This window comes from Bos indicus x Bos taurus, chromosome 17 (genome assembly GCF_003369695.1).
Source record: "Bos indicus x Bos taurus breed Angus x Brahman F1 hybrid chromosome 17, Bos_hybrid_MaternalHap_v2.0, whole genome shotgun sequence".
Taxonomy (NCBI): Eukaryota; Metazoa; Chordata; class Mammalia; order Artiodactyla; family Bovidae; genus Bos; species Bos indicus x Bos taurus.
Genome location: NC_040092.1, coordinates 29,145,650 through 29,162,608, shown reverse-complemented (window position 1 = coordinate 29,162,608; position 16,959 = coordinate 29,145,650). Strand labels below are relative to the sequence as shown.

Genomic DNA, 16,959 nt, shown 5'->3' with positions numbered 1-16,959 from the left:
AGTGGAGATCACTGGGTTTATTATTATCCGTATATTTTATGTATTCACTTTGATGCTATGAGATTCCTCATCAAAAACCAAAACAAAATATAATTATCTTCTAAAAAATTATAGAAATTAACCATCTGGAAAAGTCAGACACTGTGATGCTTTTAAAACACAGTGGAGAATTGTTTCACACTCTTCCTATTGTGACCTGGCATCTATGTCTTCTCCCTTCTGGGCAGGCTTAAGGTTGCTTTGACCAATACAATGGACGTGTCACCATGTATCTCCTAAGGCCAAGGTGTAAAAGGCCATGCAGCAGATACCAACTTTGTTCAGTGGACACCCACCCCCAGGTAAGAAGTGTGACTATCCCAAGGCTGCCCAGCTGGAGCAGGACATGTAAGCACTGGGCTGACAGTCCCAACTGGGTCCACCCTCTGCCATGCCCAGCCACAACCAGGCAGGTGAGATAGGCGGCATCTTGAAATGGTCCTCTGGTTCAAGTGATGTAATCCCAGCTACTCTGCATGCCCTCAACCACTGAGAATTCCCAGTGGAGGTACCAGATACTGTGAGAAATGACAAGGTACTCGTGCCTCATCCAAATTCCACCGCCCAGAATCAATGCATCACAAAAGCTCTGTGTGTCAGAATGGCTGCTATCCAAAAGTCTACAAATAATAAATGCTGGAGAGGGTGTGGAGAAAAGGGAACCCTCTTACACTGTTGGTGGGAATGCAAACTAGTACAGCCACTATGGAGAACAGTGTGGAGATTCCTTAAAAAACTGGAAATAGAACTGCCTTATGATCCAGCAATCCCACTGCTGGGCATACACACTGAGGAAACCAGAATTGAAAGAGACATGTGTACCCCAATGTTCATCGCAGCACTGTTTATAAGAGCCAGGACATGGAAGCAACCTAGATGTCCATCAGCAGATGAATGGATAAGAAAGCTGTGGTACATATACACAATGGAGTATTACTCAGCCATTAAAAAGAATACATTTGAATCAGTTCTAATGAGGTGGATGAAACTGGAGCCTATTATACAGAGTGAAGTAAGCCAGAAGGAAAAACACCAATACAGTATACTAACACATATATATGGAATTTAGAAAGATGGTAACAATAACCCGGTGTACGAGACAGCAAAAGAGACACTGATGTGTAGAACAGTCTTATGGACTCTGTGGGAGAGGGAGAGGGTGGGAAGATTTGGGAGAATGGCATTGAAACATGTAAAATATCATGTAAGAAATGAGTTGCCAGTCCAGGTTCGATGCACGATACTGGATGCTTGGGGCTAGTGCACTGGGACGACCCAGAGGGATGGTATGGGGAGGGAGGAGGGAGGAGGGTTCAGGATGGGGAACACATGTATACCTGTGGTGGATTCATTTTGATATTTGGCAAAACTAATACAATTATGTAAAGTTTAAAAATAAAATAAAATTAGAAAAAAAATAAAACAAAATAAAAATGCTTAAAAAAAAAAAGCTCTGTGGTTTTACACCACTAACTTTAGGGAAGCATGTCACACATCAGCATATAACTGGGACGACCATTCTCTTAAGAAATAGTTGTGAAGGCTTACACATACAGCTTCTATTGATAGTAACATTGGAGAGAAAAAGAAAGTGAAAGTTAATGGCTCAGTCATGTCTGACTCTTTGTGACCCCATGGACTGTAGCCTGCCAGGCTCCTCTGTCCATAGCATTCTCCAGGCACGATGCTGGAGTGGGTAGCTGTTCCCTTCTCCAGAGGATCTTCCCAACCGAGGGACTGAACCTGGGTCTCCTGAATTGCAGGCAGGTTCTTTACGGTATAAGCCAGAGCTCTGGCTAAACTTCTTTTTCCTCCTTCTCTCTGTATTTTATATCATGCCAGATAGGATTCCATATTATTTCAAAGGCTCATTTCTGAAGGTCATCAATTGAGGACTGTTCTATAAAAGTTAAGTGGCAGACTCACTTCAAGTAGGACAAATAAAGATAACTGTTCATGTGTTATCTATTAAATCTATGCCAGGCACGTTAATTTTATCGTCTGCAATAAGACATTCTTATTCTGGGATCTGGCTTATTTAGAAATTTTGGAATTTTATGTGTCCTGGAAAATATTACTAGATTACCCAGTCCACATTCATTCTAGTTAAATTCCTCCCCTGCAGGGCTCAAAAAACCCAAAACTACATTTTTCAAACTCCCTCGAAGTTTCTAGATGTACTGAGGTTTTGGTGAATCAGACGCCCTTGCATAAGCTCTGGGAATCTGGATTTCTGCCTATAGCTTCCCTTGTGAGCACAGCAGAAGACTGCGTGCTCCGTCTCCCAGGCTTAGCAGGGAGCCCGGTTTCTAGTCATTCAATTTGTGAGTCATGATGCAGGATTTCCACGTTGCTGATGCAATTACAGTGGGTGCAACTCTGCTGTGCAGCCAGTAGTGGAGACAGCTACTTTCTGAGCACAATGGTTTGCTGCCTGGCTGTGGCTGTGTGGTTCTAGAACCAGCTTCCATATCACAGAGGAAGCCATGGTTCTGAAGCATGGCTTTAGGATCCACTCTCTGAGAGCTCAAGTCATGGATGGCTTCCTTGGTCCTAGTGATCTGTAAGCCACTTACAGATTTTCTGATGCTTCAATGAGCTGGAGATCTACTCTATGCAACTAAACCCTGATGGATGCACCATTCTACTGATAACTAACTGTAGGGAAAAGGCTAATTAGCCAAGCAGGTACTGGTCAGGCTCTCTCACCCCATGGCCTCTCACTCTGGCCCCACGTGTTGTAAATACATGGTTATGTAACAGCTGAGCTAACTTATAGCACTGTGCATGCATGTCACAATGTACCCACTTGGGCACGGGCCACTTCTGTTCTGTAAACATATAGAAGATCCACCTGAAAAGCCCTTGAGGCTGCGTTATGGCCACGGTTATGGCTGTGTCCGCTGGGTCAACCATGAGAAAATACAGCTTGTCTGCTGCTATGGCTGCTGTGCCAGTCAGGAAAGAATAAACATGTCTGCAGTTCCTACAGCTCCTTGACTTTTCTTCCAGCTTCCCCGCTGGCACCTTGCCTACCCACGGTTCAGAGAACAGTGAGATACAGCAAGACTAACTACCCAGCATTTACTCTCGTGACATCTCCTGAACAACACGTGAGCAGGCTCACCTTGATGGGTTCTCCGTGGGGAGACACGACTTCATGAGAGAGTTCCATCATCTTGAGGGCCATCAGCGCGATCTGAACAGCGTGGGTGTCACTCTCTTTATGTAAGCCCCCAGCCACACAGTACGCATCGCCAATCGTCTCCACCTATGCACAAGAGATTCTCCACATTACAAAAAAAAAAAACAACAAAAACCCAGGAAGCATCACAGTGTACATCATACAGCAGAAATTACATCATGAAGCAGAAATCTCAGCTTCATGGGCCAATGGAACATCAGAGTCAATCACAGACTCTTGGAAAAGGTTTTTCTTTCCAGGAAACTCACAAGGTTTCTAAGCTGAAAGGCAGCACCCTGCTGTGAATACAGTGTCAGGAGGGGTGTCTGCTCCCAAACTTGCCACTGATTCCCCCATATCCCTGCACCTCTTTCTTCCCACACCATGTAAAATGGACTTTGTAGAAGCAAATGACTTACTTTGAATCTATTATAATATGTTTGAGATATTGGGTGATAATATCCTCTCAGCATAAAATACAGTGCTTTGAACAAAGTCACTACTGAATCAAGGTCCTATGAATATAGTTAAGGTTAAAACTGACATTGCAACTTTTCAAAGAACTTTTGGTGCCGTCATAGCAATGATAAACTGTCTACATGAATATTAATCATAAAGTACAGAGACTAAGATGTCAAAGGGGAGGCAGAGACAATGGTGATTGGAAAGCTATCGGAAATCAATCTCTTCTGTGAATTTCATGTATTGATCAGTTATTATCATTGTCATTATTGCTGTTGTTACGAGTGATTTTCAGTTGTCATGCTGAATATAGAAAACTAACAGTTCATTTAAATTCACAAATTAGCTACCAAATTGTAATAGGTGCATTTTTCTCCTCCAAATTCTTATTGTAACCTAGATCATATCACTGTTCTGATCCAAAGCTGGCAATCTGGAGGGGTGAAGGTGAGAGAGAAGAGAAAGGGGGACAGCATCAGCAATTTCTTATTTCACTCAGAATAAATGCCAGAGCCCTTAAGCTGCCCCCAAAGTTCCTGTCCTGCCTTTCTACTGCCCCTGATCCTGATCCTTCTCCTTATTCTCTTTCTTGCTCACTTTGTCCCAAGCTGCTGGCCTCCTGTTTTCCCTCAAACATTGCAAATGTTTGTTATTCCTTTGTCTAGATCAGTATTCCTGCAGGTGACCACTAGGCACGTCCTTGGTTTCCTCAGGCTCTGCTAAAACTCACCTTGCAAGGAAGGTGATTCCGGCCACTTCCGTGAAATCCCTGGCTCCCCTGCACCTGCTCTATTTCCTTCCAGAGAGAGCACACCAACTGGCGTGCTGTGAATTCACGCCTTTGTTGTCTGTTTTCCTGGTGGAAAGCGAGCTCTCTGAGTCTGCTGTCTCATCAACTCCTCCACCACTGGGGCCCAGGATATTCACCAGTGAGCGAGCCTGGCATCTGACAGTATCACCTTGGCCACACACACGGAGATGCACTCAGCCTAGGCGCTAACCTGTCACAGGGCTCAAAGAGCTACTCAGTAGGGGGAGAGGCCCCCTCAGCCCTGCTGGAGCCCCTGCGCTGGCAAGCGTGGCATGACGTCCCCAGCGTCACAGGGAATCTATCCTGTCCTCTATCTGTGTGTCCCTCCCTGGCTCCCTCCCTGCTCTGGGGCTCTTATCACAGGGACTGGACTCCGCCCCCCACCACGCTGGCAAACTCTGGAGGACCAGTAAGGATATTCTAAACCACTAGATAAATAATCAAACAAGCAGGAAAATGACCAAAAGAATGAAAGAAAGAAAATGAAACTGAACGGAGTCCTGGTCCAATTCGGGGCTGGGATAAACAAGCCAGCCAGGCACAGGTGAGCCGGTGATGGGAACACACTCTGTATCCTAAGTGTATTCTGAGGGGAGGCCCCCTCCCCATTTATTCACAGCATCTCCAGTGTTTCCACACAGCGTTGACGTGAACAGCAGGTGAAGCGAGGACACAGACTCACCGGCTGGGACATCAGCTGGGTCCCCAGGGGACTCTGCGCCCCATCCTCACCATGAGGAGTAAGGCTCTGAACGCTAGAGAGGAGTGACAACAGTTTTAAACATTTCAGCAGGGAGCACCGTGCAGCAGTGGGCGGCTTCTGTGAGCAGCTGGACAGTTTGCAGAGGAGAGCGAGACCTCCTCACAGTTCTGAGAGGAGACCTTCTCAAGACATCAGCTGTCTACAAATAAATACAGTGAATTCCACAAGAGGCCATCCAGCTTAACCTAACTGAAGCCAATTATTTTATCTGTAATTATACATGGACCACTTTTTTCCCAAGGGAAACACAGCTCTGTCTGGAATTTCCTGTTAGAAATGTTTTAAAGAGAAAGTTTCACCGTGAGCATCTAGACTGGAACCAAGCAGGGCTTACATTGTCCCATAAATAATTTTTGTTTCCTCTTTAATCATTTATTTTTTTCATGTTAGGTTAAGCTCTGAAATGTCAATTTTTTATGTGGCATATTAAAACATGATTCAAGCCACATAAATGAGAAGCACGCTTTATTCTTCAAGCCAATGCTGAGAAATATGTAAGAAACATTAAATCAGTAAGAAAATGTTTTACTTCTAAAGAAACAGTCAGAATCTCTTCATTGGTTCTCTTATTAATAATGCGTGCTAAGTCATTTCAGTCGAGTCCAACTCTGTGCGACCCCATGGACTATAGCCTGCCAGGTTCCTCTGTCTATGGGATTCTCCAGGCAAGAATACTAGAGTGTGTTGCCATTTCCTCCTCCAGAGGATCTTCCCAATCCAGGGATCAAACCCACATCTCTTATGTCTCCTGCATTGGCAAGTAGGTTCTTTACCACTAGTGCCATCTGGGAAGCCCCTTATTAACAATAGTTACATTAAAAATAGTTTATTATGTTTCCGGGACAATCTCTTTACATCCCCAGAGCCTAGAATGATGCCTGGTACCCTGCAGGCACTCAGTCAACCCTGCTGGCTGATGAATAACAGATATTTTTTTTACCGTAATCTTTATCAGAGCTCCGTTCATGAAGATTACAGGACATAAAGCATGTTATTCGTGCATATTAACTCTGTGAATGGATATTATATCCTCTGTTTCAGAAATGGGAAAGGTTGTTTAACTTTCTCTGCTTACAAAGCAAACAAGGCAGAAAACGAGATTTGAAGACAGGCCGTCTCCTGCCCTTGGTCACCAGACAAGCAGGTGATTTGAGTTTCTGTTCCCTGGCTGTTAAAAGCATCCTGTTACTCTATACTGAATGAATGTGTTGGAAGACAATTGATGTAATCCTCCTGCTTCTTTACTTTTGCAGATGGAAAGGCTACATCCTCCCTCTTTGAAATATCTCAGGCTTAACAGTCCGTCTTGGTATTTCCCTGGTGGTCCAGTGGCTATAACTCCAAGCTCCCAATCCAGGGGGCCCAGGTTCAATCCCTGATCAGGGAACTAAATCCCACATTCTGCAAATAAGACCCAGAGCAGCCAAAAAAAAAAAAATCAATACTTAAAAAAAACCAGAAAACAAAACCAAACCAATTCATCTCAGTTTTCACAGTCCAAGTGTCAGGCTCACTGACTTTAAAACGTCACCTTTCTGAGGGTCTGGCAGCCCACTCTCTTGCTGTCACCCTGCATTCTGTGAAAAGACACAGTGGCTGTCCTTTCTGGAATAATCATCTCTGAGCAGATTCAGAGCCAGAAGACACCCATACAACGAAGGCAGGATGTCTGCTCCCAGGACAGGCTCCTGGCCCAATGCCCAACTCTCCCCGTCCAGGGCCTGGCCCCCTACCTTGTAGACATCCAGCTCTCCACACTGCCGGTCAAAGCGGGTGTAGAGTGCGTTGAGCATGGTGATGACCTGCAGCGGGGAGCACTGGGAACAGATGGCCGTGAACCCCACGATGTCCGAGAAGAGCATGGTGACATTGCCGAAGCGCTTGGCCTGCACAGCGTGGCCCTGCCACAGCTGCCGCGCCACCTCACTGGGGAAGATGGAACACAGCAGGTCCACCGTCTTCCGCTTCTCCTCCTCCAGGGCCTGGTGGGCCTGCTCCAGCGTGGCCTTCAGCTTGCCCAGCCTCTTCTTCAGGCCATCCTGGGCCCTGGCCTGCTCCCCAATCAGCACCACATCCCGCAGCGCGTTGTGGATGGGGATGTCGGAGAGGTACAGCCCTCGGCCTGTGAAGTCTTCCAGTCTGTCCACGCAGGGTGAGCCCAGGAACAGGATGGAGCTGGACTCCACCATGTAGATCATCTGGCCTTTGAGGTCCATCACCTGTGTAAAAGGAGGACCAAGCTTTGTGGCTTATTCACGTTCCCAACAGACAAAAAGTGAGGAAACAGGAACAGTGATAATCCCTTCTTTTTTTTTTTGAATAAGTCACACACCTTGCAGGATCTTAGTCCCCCCACCCCACCTTTGTTTTTAAACTTGAGCTTTTTCTACTTGTTGACAAAAACAATAGGCTCTCTTACGGTTTCAATTTACTATGAGCTCTAAAATGCATGCATACATCTGGAGAATATACTGGAGAATTGTTGCTGTTCAGTTGCTAAGTCATGTCCAACTCTTTGTGACCCCATGAACTGCAGCACACCAGGCTTCCTTGTCCTCTACTGTCTCCTAGAGTTTGCTCAAACTCATGTCTACTGAGTTGGTGATGCCTTCCAACCATCTCATCCTCTGTTGCCCCCTTTTCCTCCTGCCCTCAATCTTTCCCAGTATCACAGATTACACAGAAAATATGATTTTTCAATCAACAATACCCCAAATTCTTGCTTCAAGGCTTTCTCACTGCGTGCTACACTGATGCTTCTGCTCCAACATTCTCTCAGCAGCAGCCATCAGCAGAAGGGTGCACAGGACCCCTGGGGGAGGGGGCTTCACGTTTTCATTCTGGGTCACAAGCTCACATGTGTGAAGGAGACAGATGTGTACATACGTGTTAACGAAACAGAGCCACAAAAGCAGCCTGGACGTCCTTCAACAGTGAATGGTTAACCAAAGTTCAGGACGACCACACAATGGGATACGACATGGCCTATCCCATCGTGAAAGAGAGCGGTGTCTAATGACATGGAAGAATACACACAGATATCATTTACTGATTAAAAAAGAACTGTAAAAAGTGGCTTTTTTGTTTTAAACAAAAATGTACATAATGTTTTTGATTTTGCAATGGACATCTTAAAAGTAGTACCTATTTTTAAACATTTAGTTGTACTGTGTTTATGACAAAAAGTAATAAAGCTGTTTCCATCTGGGAGGACAGATGGTTTGTCTTCTGGGTTAACTTGTCCAGAAGAGAGGTGCGTTGTGAGCCTTTCTATGAGCTCAGTTATACTACTGACTGTGGTTTCCAAACTTCTTTTCTAAATCACGCATGGTTCTCTACTATGAGATGAGAGCAGAACACTTTCTCCCACATTTTCTAACAGTTAATCAAACAAGTTATTGATTTTTTCCATGTCTATTAAATATTGACTTAAGAATCCATTTAGTTGCCTCCTCTAAGAAACAAGTCATTTTTGTTTCTTTGTTGTAGAACTCCTCTTATTATCCAAATTAAGTCAGCTATTTTGTGATGATCGAAGCCATATTTTTACAGAAGTATTTTTGTAATTCAGCTATAAAATACTCCATAAATATTTTCCAGGTGATGCTAGTGGTAAAAAACCAACCTGCCAATACAGGAGATGTAAGAGACATGGGTTCCATCCCTGGGCCGGGAAGATCCCGTTGGAGGAGGGCACGGCAACCCACTCCAATACTCTCGCTTGGAGAATCCCATGGAGAGAGGAATCTGGCAGGCTACAGTCTATAGGGTTGCAAAGAGTCGGACACCACTGAAATGACTTAGCACAGCACAGCACACAAAGATTTTAAAAGGTAGACTGCGTTCAAAAAATATTTGTGAAGTAATGCCTTAAGTAAGCAAGCAAATGAATGCACAAAGAATCTTGTTTTAAGCCTTCAAAGTATTTTAGAATTATTTTAAACAGAAATATTTTATTAAAAATTCTGGCGACTTCCCTGGCAGTCCAGTGGTTAAGACTCTGCAAATTTGACCCCTGGTCAGGGAACTAAGATCCCACATTCCCTTCACCCAAAAAGCCAAAAAACAAAAAGTAGAAGCAACACTGTAACAAATTCAATAAAGACTTTAAAAATGGTCCACATTAAAAAATGTTTAAAATATTGTGAAGTGATATGGTATATTTTTACATTTTTCACACCCAGTCTTTAAAAGTGAAATCATTGAATCCATATCACAACAGGACAACTTTTCTTCTTACCCTGGAAGATTTCTTCATGGAGTTGTCCCACCTCCTCACTCGCACCAGGAACTGCATGTTCAGCATGGTCATAATGCCGCTGAACGTCTGGCTGATTTTGGGGGTCAGGATCTCAAAGTACTCATCAAAATGAGGCTTCCCTTGCACGTCTCTCCTGCTCATCAGCCGCCTGATGCCGTGGCCGAGCTGCAGGATGCTCATATCTCTGTCAAGCATGAAGTGGAAAGGGAAGGTCTTGCAGAAGAGCGAGGCGGGGATGACCAGCGAGGACACGGGTTTCCCAGGGGGCGGGTGCGGCCGGGCGCTCCTGATGTGGACGGAGTAGAGCTCGCAGGGCTGGTCCACGAACTCACGGCAGTCCTGGTGGAAGCGAGAAGGCGTCGAAGAAACCTCCACTTCCGTCTCATACAGTATGCGAGCAGCTGCCTTAATGATGCCGGGGAGAATCAGGGAAGTGATCCTCTTGGGGAAGAAATAGTAAACATATAAGACATCGGGATCTTTATCCAGGCATAGGATGGATGCGTCCTCAAACCTGCCCTTCTTTTCTGCTTCTTGACAGTGGCTGCTCTGTTTCAGGAGGGTGCTGAAGCTATTTAAAAAATCTTTCAGGGTTCCTCCAACCACACCTAGGATGTATTCATCTTCTTCATAACATATTTTAAAAAGCTCCTCACCAAGAGATTCTTTGATGATCTCCACTGGAACTCCTGAAAGCATAGAACACATTTTTCTGCCATATCATATGCATCATCTTGGCAGAGCTGTATTTTTACTACTATTTTTAATACCACCTTATCTGACAATTTAGCTTGCTTTATATCTGCTATAAGAGTTTCAACCAAAATTAATCATTTTTGTTAAAATTATCTGCATAAATTCATTTCTAAAATTCAAGTAACTCCAAATATACACCCGAATTGGTTAATTATGAAATAATGATCAATTGAGTATATGACTTTTTATCACCCTGAAACTTAACTATAAAAGAGCAATTGGAATCACAGGGTTAAGTCTCTTTCAAAAGAAGTTTTCCCACCTTGTTAACATCAGAAACAGTGGCACATGTTGTGAAGGGGTACTAGCTAGCCCCCTTGGAATATAAGCATCAGATATAGAATTAATTTATATCACTGGTGGTGAAATTCAATTTTGTCATTTTTCTTGAGATGATATAAAGTAATATATTATAATAGTAGTAAATATTATTATTATTATTTTTGAGCAAAATAGCATTCTTGTTGTTTAATGTTACCTGAATGAAAATGTGTTGGGAATATATCATTTACTTTCCACAACTTTTCCTTCACTAGTCTCCTTTATTCTTTAAACTCTTTGTACCACACTCTTCTCATCTATAACGTAGGGGAAACATGGATGCCCTGTTCACAGCACTGCTGTGGTGTTTGTGGGCCATGTTAGAATTGTGCCTGACCCAGAGAGAGGGTTCAGTGCAAGTCAGTCATCATCAGCAGCAGCAGAAGCAAATTCTTCAAATCTACTTCAAAAAAAACCTCACCAGTTGGTCCACATACTCGAACTTTGAAAAGGACAGTATGACAAAGTCACTCATCTGCTTGATTCTGCCAAACTAAGTATTAATATGTAAGCACTGCTCACATATTTCTCATAATTGCTTCCAACCTTTAAAAACTTACTTATATTACTATGCTGAGTAGAACTTTTCATGCATAAATGAAGGACACTTAGTTACCAAGTTCAAGACCAAAGCATATGAATGTCTATAAATCAGCCTGCCAGGCAGCTTTATCTACTTCTCAGCAAATAAACATTGTAAGAAGAGGAAACGTTTGAGGTCAAACAAAGGTATAAGTACGAAAAAGAGTAATTCTTTACATTAACACAAAACATGATATTTAACATTTCACATTGGATGTTACCAACAAATAAACATGAATATTTTAAAGAAAATATTAGTTCTCCAGGTAAATATTTTCTAGGAATAGAAAATTTTACTTTACAGGTGAAATAGTTCTATAAGCAAATTATTTTCTAATTTCATATATTTAATTCTATTACCTGCTGCAATTGCTTGGTCCACAACTATTTTTTCAAAGTCTTCTCTTTCCAAAGATTTCCTGAAATTATTTCAATATCTTAAATTATAAACTGACAAATGAATGCTAAAATTTCAGATTATAACATACAGAAATGCTGACAGAAAATAATTTAAATTACCTTCTTTGTAGAGGCAAATCTTGACTGTCGAGTTTAAAGGATAGGAGCAGTGACATGTACAAACCAAATCAACGTTGGAAAACCCCCAAATATACATGACCTAGACTATTTCATCACTTTTCATAAAGCATATCTACCCTTGAGACTAACTTCATATAAGCTAATAGTACAAAGGTTTGTGCTGGCAGAAAACCCAATGGTACAAATGGCCAAGGATGATAATAAATCAGGATGGGCTTTTCTGATAAAACAACCAAGAAGAAAAATCTACCTACTGATGGATTTCACTTCTAAGTAAGTCCTTATTTATTTTTTAAAGCAAATACACAGTACATGCTACTTTTAGGTTTTAGGTTCTATATATTTAACTATCAGGCATCATCACATTAAATGATCTAATTGATCTAATATAAAATTAGTAACTAAATAAATTTATTCCTTATTAAATTACTGAACTGCTTTAAGGAACACATGTTTATAATATACTTATATATTAATAATAATCAATATAATTTAATATATATGATTAATGATATATAATAGCATACATTTTGACTGATAGGATTTTGTAATTTCAACTGGACAACTTGTTGATTCATGTTTGCTTAATTGTTTTTTTGATGAGTTCTGATAGTGATAACTGATTAAAATCAAATTCACAAAACTACTAAAGCATATTAAAAGATACCCAAGTTATTTTGTGGTTCAGTTTGCTATTAGACAAGCCAAGATCACATATAGGCATAAGTTGAAAATACTATATCAAACAGATTTCAATAAAGCATGATACATGTAGAGAAACTTCAAAAGAAAAAATTCTTGACAAGGAAAATCATCCCACTGGCTACTTGATCACATAAAGGTATACTGCTTATAACATGGGACAATAGACTGTTCAAAATTGGGAAACAAGTATGTCAAGGCTGTATGTTGTCACCCTGCTTATTTAACTTATGTGTAGAGTACAACATGTGAAATGCTGGGCTGGATGAATCACAAGCTGGAATCAAGACTGCTGGGAGAAATATCAACAACCTCCAATATGCAAATGATACCACTCTATGGCAGAAAGTAAAGAGGAACTAAAGAGCCTCTTGATTAGGGTGAAAGAGGAGAGTGAAAAATCTGGCTTAAAACTCAACATTCAAAAAACTAAGATCATAGCATCACTTCATGGCAAATAGATGGGGGAAAAGTGAAAACAATGGCAAATTTTATTTTCTTGGGCTCCAAAATCACTGCAGACAGTGATTGCAGCCATGAAATTAAAGGATGCTTGCTCCTTGAAAGAAAAGTTATGACAAACCTAGACAACATGCTAAAAAGCAGAGACATCACTCTGCGGACAAAGATCCATCTGGTCAAAGCTATGGTTTTTCCAGTAGTCATGTTTGGATATGAGAGTTTCACCATAAAGAAGGCTGAGCACCAAAGAATTGATGCATTCAAATTGTGATGCTGGAGAAGATTCTTGAGAGTCCCTTGGACTACAAGGAGATCAAACCAGTCAATCCTAAAGGAAATCAACCTTGGACATTCATTGGAAGGACTGATGCTGAAGCTCCAATACTCTTTGCCACCTGATGCAAAGAGCCAACTCATTGGAATAAGACCCTGATGCCAGGAAAGACTGAGGGCAGGAGGAGAAGGTGGGCAACAAAGGATGAGATGGTTGCATGGCATCACCGACTCAATGGACATGAGTTTGAGCAAAGTCTGGGAGATAGGGAGAGAGAAGTGCTTCAGTCTGAAGCACTGGAGTGCTTCGGTCCATGGGGTCACAGAGAGTTGGACATGACTTAGCAACTGAACAACAACAGTCAGAAATATATTCTTATCTAAATAACTTGGGGATCAGGCTATGATATTACATCTAGTTTGAATTAGATACCCCCAACCCCTTGTTATATACTATATTAGTCAGTCTCCAGATTTGTTCCTTCTTCTCATTTAAGCAACTTCTTTTTTTTTTTTTTGAAGAATTAGCCTAAAGCTGCTCAGAGGACTCTTCTGCCAATTCCCAGCAAAGCTTAGCTAAGTCAAACATCACACTGCTGCTGCTGCTAAGTCACTTCAGTCGTGTCTGACTCTGTGCGACCCCATAGACGGCAACCCACCAGGCTCCTCCGTCCCTGGGATTCTCCAGGCAAGAATTCTGGAGTGGGTTGCCATTTCCTCCTCCAATGCATGAAAGTGAAAAGTGAAAGGGAAGTCGCTCAGTCATGTCCAACTCTTAGCGACCCCATGGACATCATACAGTGCCATTCAAAATAAGTTCCTTAACTTTACCTTCAAAAAATTTAAAAATAAGGTGTATGTCTGCATGTACACCAGCAAATGTAAGTATGTTATACACACAGGCACACATACACCAGCCATGAATTCACACATGATGTGATCAAAAGGTCCTAGGAAAAGATAAAAGCAAAAGCTCAAAACCAACCCAAAAGGGTATCATAATGACTGAATAAAACTCATTCACTTAAAAATGGTGGTGGGTGTGCTGTATGACTCAGGGAACTCAAATCAGGGCTCTGTAACAACTTAAAGGGGTGGGAGAGGGAGGAAGATGGGAGGGAGGTTCAAGACGGAGGGGACGTATATATACCTATGGCTGATACATAGTGATGTTTGGCAGAAACCAACACAATTCTGTAAAGCAGTTATCCTTCAATTTAAAGATAAATAAATTTAAAATTTTAAAAATGGTGGTGGGTGGGAAAGTGAAGTTCCCCTCAGCAGTCAGCACAGTGCCCTCAGTAGAAATGGCAGCCAACCTGTCAGAAAGATGGGGAAAAAGGCCCCACATAGCCAAGAACTAAAGAAACAAAGCAGAGAGAAGCCATTTGGCATTATCAGCAGGCAGTCTCATAAGAGAAAAAGTCCCTCTTCTTATTTCAACAGTGGTATAATCATTAGGACACTTTAACAGTATGATAATGCTTTAAGAAGTCAAAGAAGAGGTAAAAAGATTTTTCAAAATTTCAAATAAAATCATTTTTTTAAGTTTTGAGGTGTTTTGTTTTTTTTTTTAAAGAGCTCCATCTCTGGGAACACATCCTAATTGAATATCAGCATCGAGCTTAGGCACATTTCAGGACACCAAGCCCTGGGAATAAATTCTGAGTCAACTGGCTGCCAAGGCCTCAGGCAGACAGACAGAGTAGCACAGCTCCAGGACTTGCTGGCTATCTTATCAGCCGGACTGAGAATTAAGGTCAGAGGCTTCTGGAATGCTGTCCATATCACTCTGCAAACACAGCTTCTGTCAGACACATAGATTCACACTCTCTTTGGATCTGTCTCTGACCCCTTCTTGGCTTGCCTGCTGCCTGAAGCCTGGGACCAGTTAGTCAGCGAGTGAAATTAAGCCCAGAAAACGCACAGAGCAGATGATCCCCTCCTGAGCAGCAGATGGATAAATGTATAAAATATTCCTGATAAAGGTACTGGTTTGCAAAAGTTGCAAATTCAATTCTGAAATTTGAATGCAAGTGTTTATTGTAGTATTTACACAGCAAATAATCCTTCAATTTCTGGGAAACCAAAACAAAGCCAAATCAAGTTTTCCACCAACAGTAAATGTGCCAAGATGTATTTGTAAAATGAACTCTAAAAATCAGGGTTTGCTTGTTTGTTTTTAATTCACCTTATATATGAAACTGCTACAGAAAGCTTTCTTAAAGAAAGTTTCAAAGACAAAGTAGAAGAAAAAGTACAAATGGAATAGGTATTTGAATATCAGTATAATCAGTATAACCAAGCTAGTTAGGAAAATACCAAAACACCTCCCTAAGGACTGATCCAGCTGCTGCCCCACTCCTGAGTTGCCCACCTCTTACTCCCACATCCTTCCCTGCTGATGTGGGAGCTAAAAATTTAACCTGTGCAATATTGTAAAATAATCAGCCTCCAATTAAAATAAATTAATTATTTTTAAAAAATTGTGGCTTAGGCTGGGGCAAAGGGACAGGCAGGCTGCACTGGGACCTAGCCCCAGATTCTTAGCACTGTTCTTCAAGCAGGAGTCTGCTCTGATCTATGCCTTAACTTTGTTAAATATTTTAGAAATTACACCCTAGCAGAAAAGAATAGGCCTTTTGGGAGTTTACTAAGTGGAGAAGCACAGGGTAACATGGTTAAAATCACGGGCTCTGAAAAACCCAGGCTTGAAACTCCATTCTGCCATTTCCTAAACAGCTATAAAATTCTAGACATTTTATAGAAACCTGAGCTTAGTGACATATGAACTGTGAAAAATGAACACACTTCCTTTCAGATTAGTGGCAGCTCAAACGCTTAGCCCAGTTCCTACATACCAAAGTGATTCATATATGCGAGACACCACTAAGTGCTGGTTATTAGAAGCTGTGACAGTGATTGTAACAGGAGATTCATGCAACTGAAATGATTCAATTTACCTGTTTTCCTTTATTTTGTGTTTTGCCAATGTTCTCTGAAGGGCAAGGTTCAGACGCTCAAACTGAAAATTGAAAAGAAAAGTTTTAAACACTCCCTTAAATAATCATTTTCTTGAAGACACGTATTTCACAAAAATTTCTTCTGAGAGCTTGTCAGGAAGAAGCAGAAGCATTGCTACTTTAAAGACAAGTGTAGTTGAACTACCCCTGTGGAAAAGAGGACTGATTTTCAACAGCTCTCACATTTGGGAAGAAGCCAACCACTCAGACTGACTTGAATCTGGATGTGAGCTGTGTCCCTGGTGGGTGGCTCCAACAGCCACCGAGCTGGAATCACACAAGAGACTCAGTTTGGTGAAGTCAGGCACACCTTCCTCCAGGCCAGGAAATCCCTTGGACGTGCAGCCAGGACTTCAGTCTCAACGGGGCTCAAGCCAGGAGACCCTCTTTCCTTCCACAGACCCATAGCAGCCCCCTTCCCTATGCTGAGATCCTCCACCCTCCCACAATCTCACATTCTGCTCATGTATCATTCCTGTCTCTTCCTTCTCTAGAAACTCCAAGCATCTGTCTCTTCCCTTTCTTTTATCCCTTAAATCCAATCTGTCACCGAGTTCAGTTGATTACTGACTGAAACAAATCTTGGATTTCCCCAAACTTGTACTCATTTCTTTTCCTTGAACAAACAATCTTCACAAAATACTTAACAGTGTTCTTCTCTTTTACTGATTTCTGAGTATCTCATGAATCTTCCTAGATTGCAAAATACTTGTATGTAAGCCTGCATAGTTTTAAATACTGGTTGATAATTAATATCTCTTAGCAGCTTGCTCTCCCTAA

The 16,959-nt window shown here is 41.9% G+C and overlaps 1 protein-coding gene across 9 annotated transcripts in view; it reads right to left on the bottom strand.

Moving 5' to 3' along the window:
* Positions 1 to 16,959, bottom strand: part of GUCY1A1 (guanylate cyclase 1 soluble subunit alpha 1) — a 72,228-nt gene that overhangs the window by 17,895 nt on the left and 37,374 nt on the right. For all 9 annotated transcript variants that reach the window (XM_027567203.1, XM_027567198.1, XM_027567205.1 and 6 more), the window contains 5 exons: positions 16,120 to 16,181; positions 11,540 to 11,598; positions 9,500 to 10,209; positions 6,993 to 7,478; positions 3,167 to 3,310 (listed from right to left, as the gene is read on the bottom strand). In XM_027567203.1, coding sequence (XP_027423004.1) covers positions 3,167 to 3,310; positions 6,993 to 7,478; positions 9,500 to 10,209; positions 11,540 to 11,598; positions 16,120 to 16,181 — 1,461 coding nt within the window. The remainder of the gene's footprint in view (positions 1 to 3,166; positions 3,311 to 6,992; positions 7,479 to 9,499; positions 10,210 to 11,539; positions 11,599 to 16,119; positions 16,182 to 16,959) is intronic.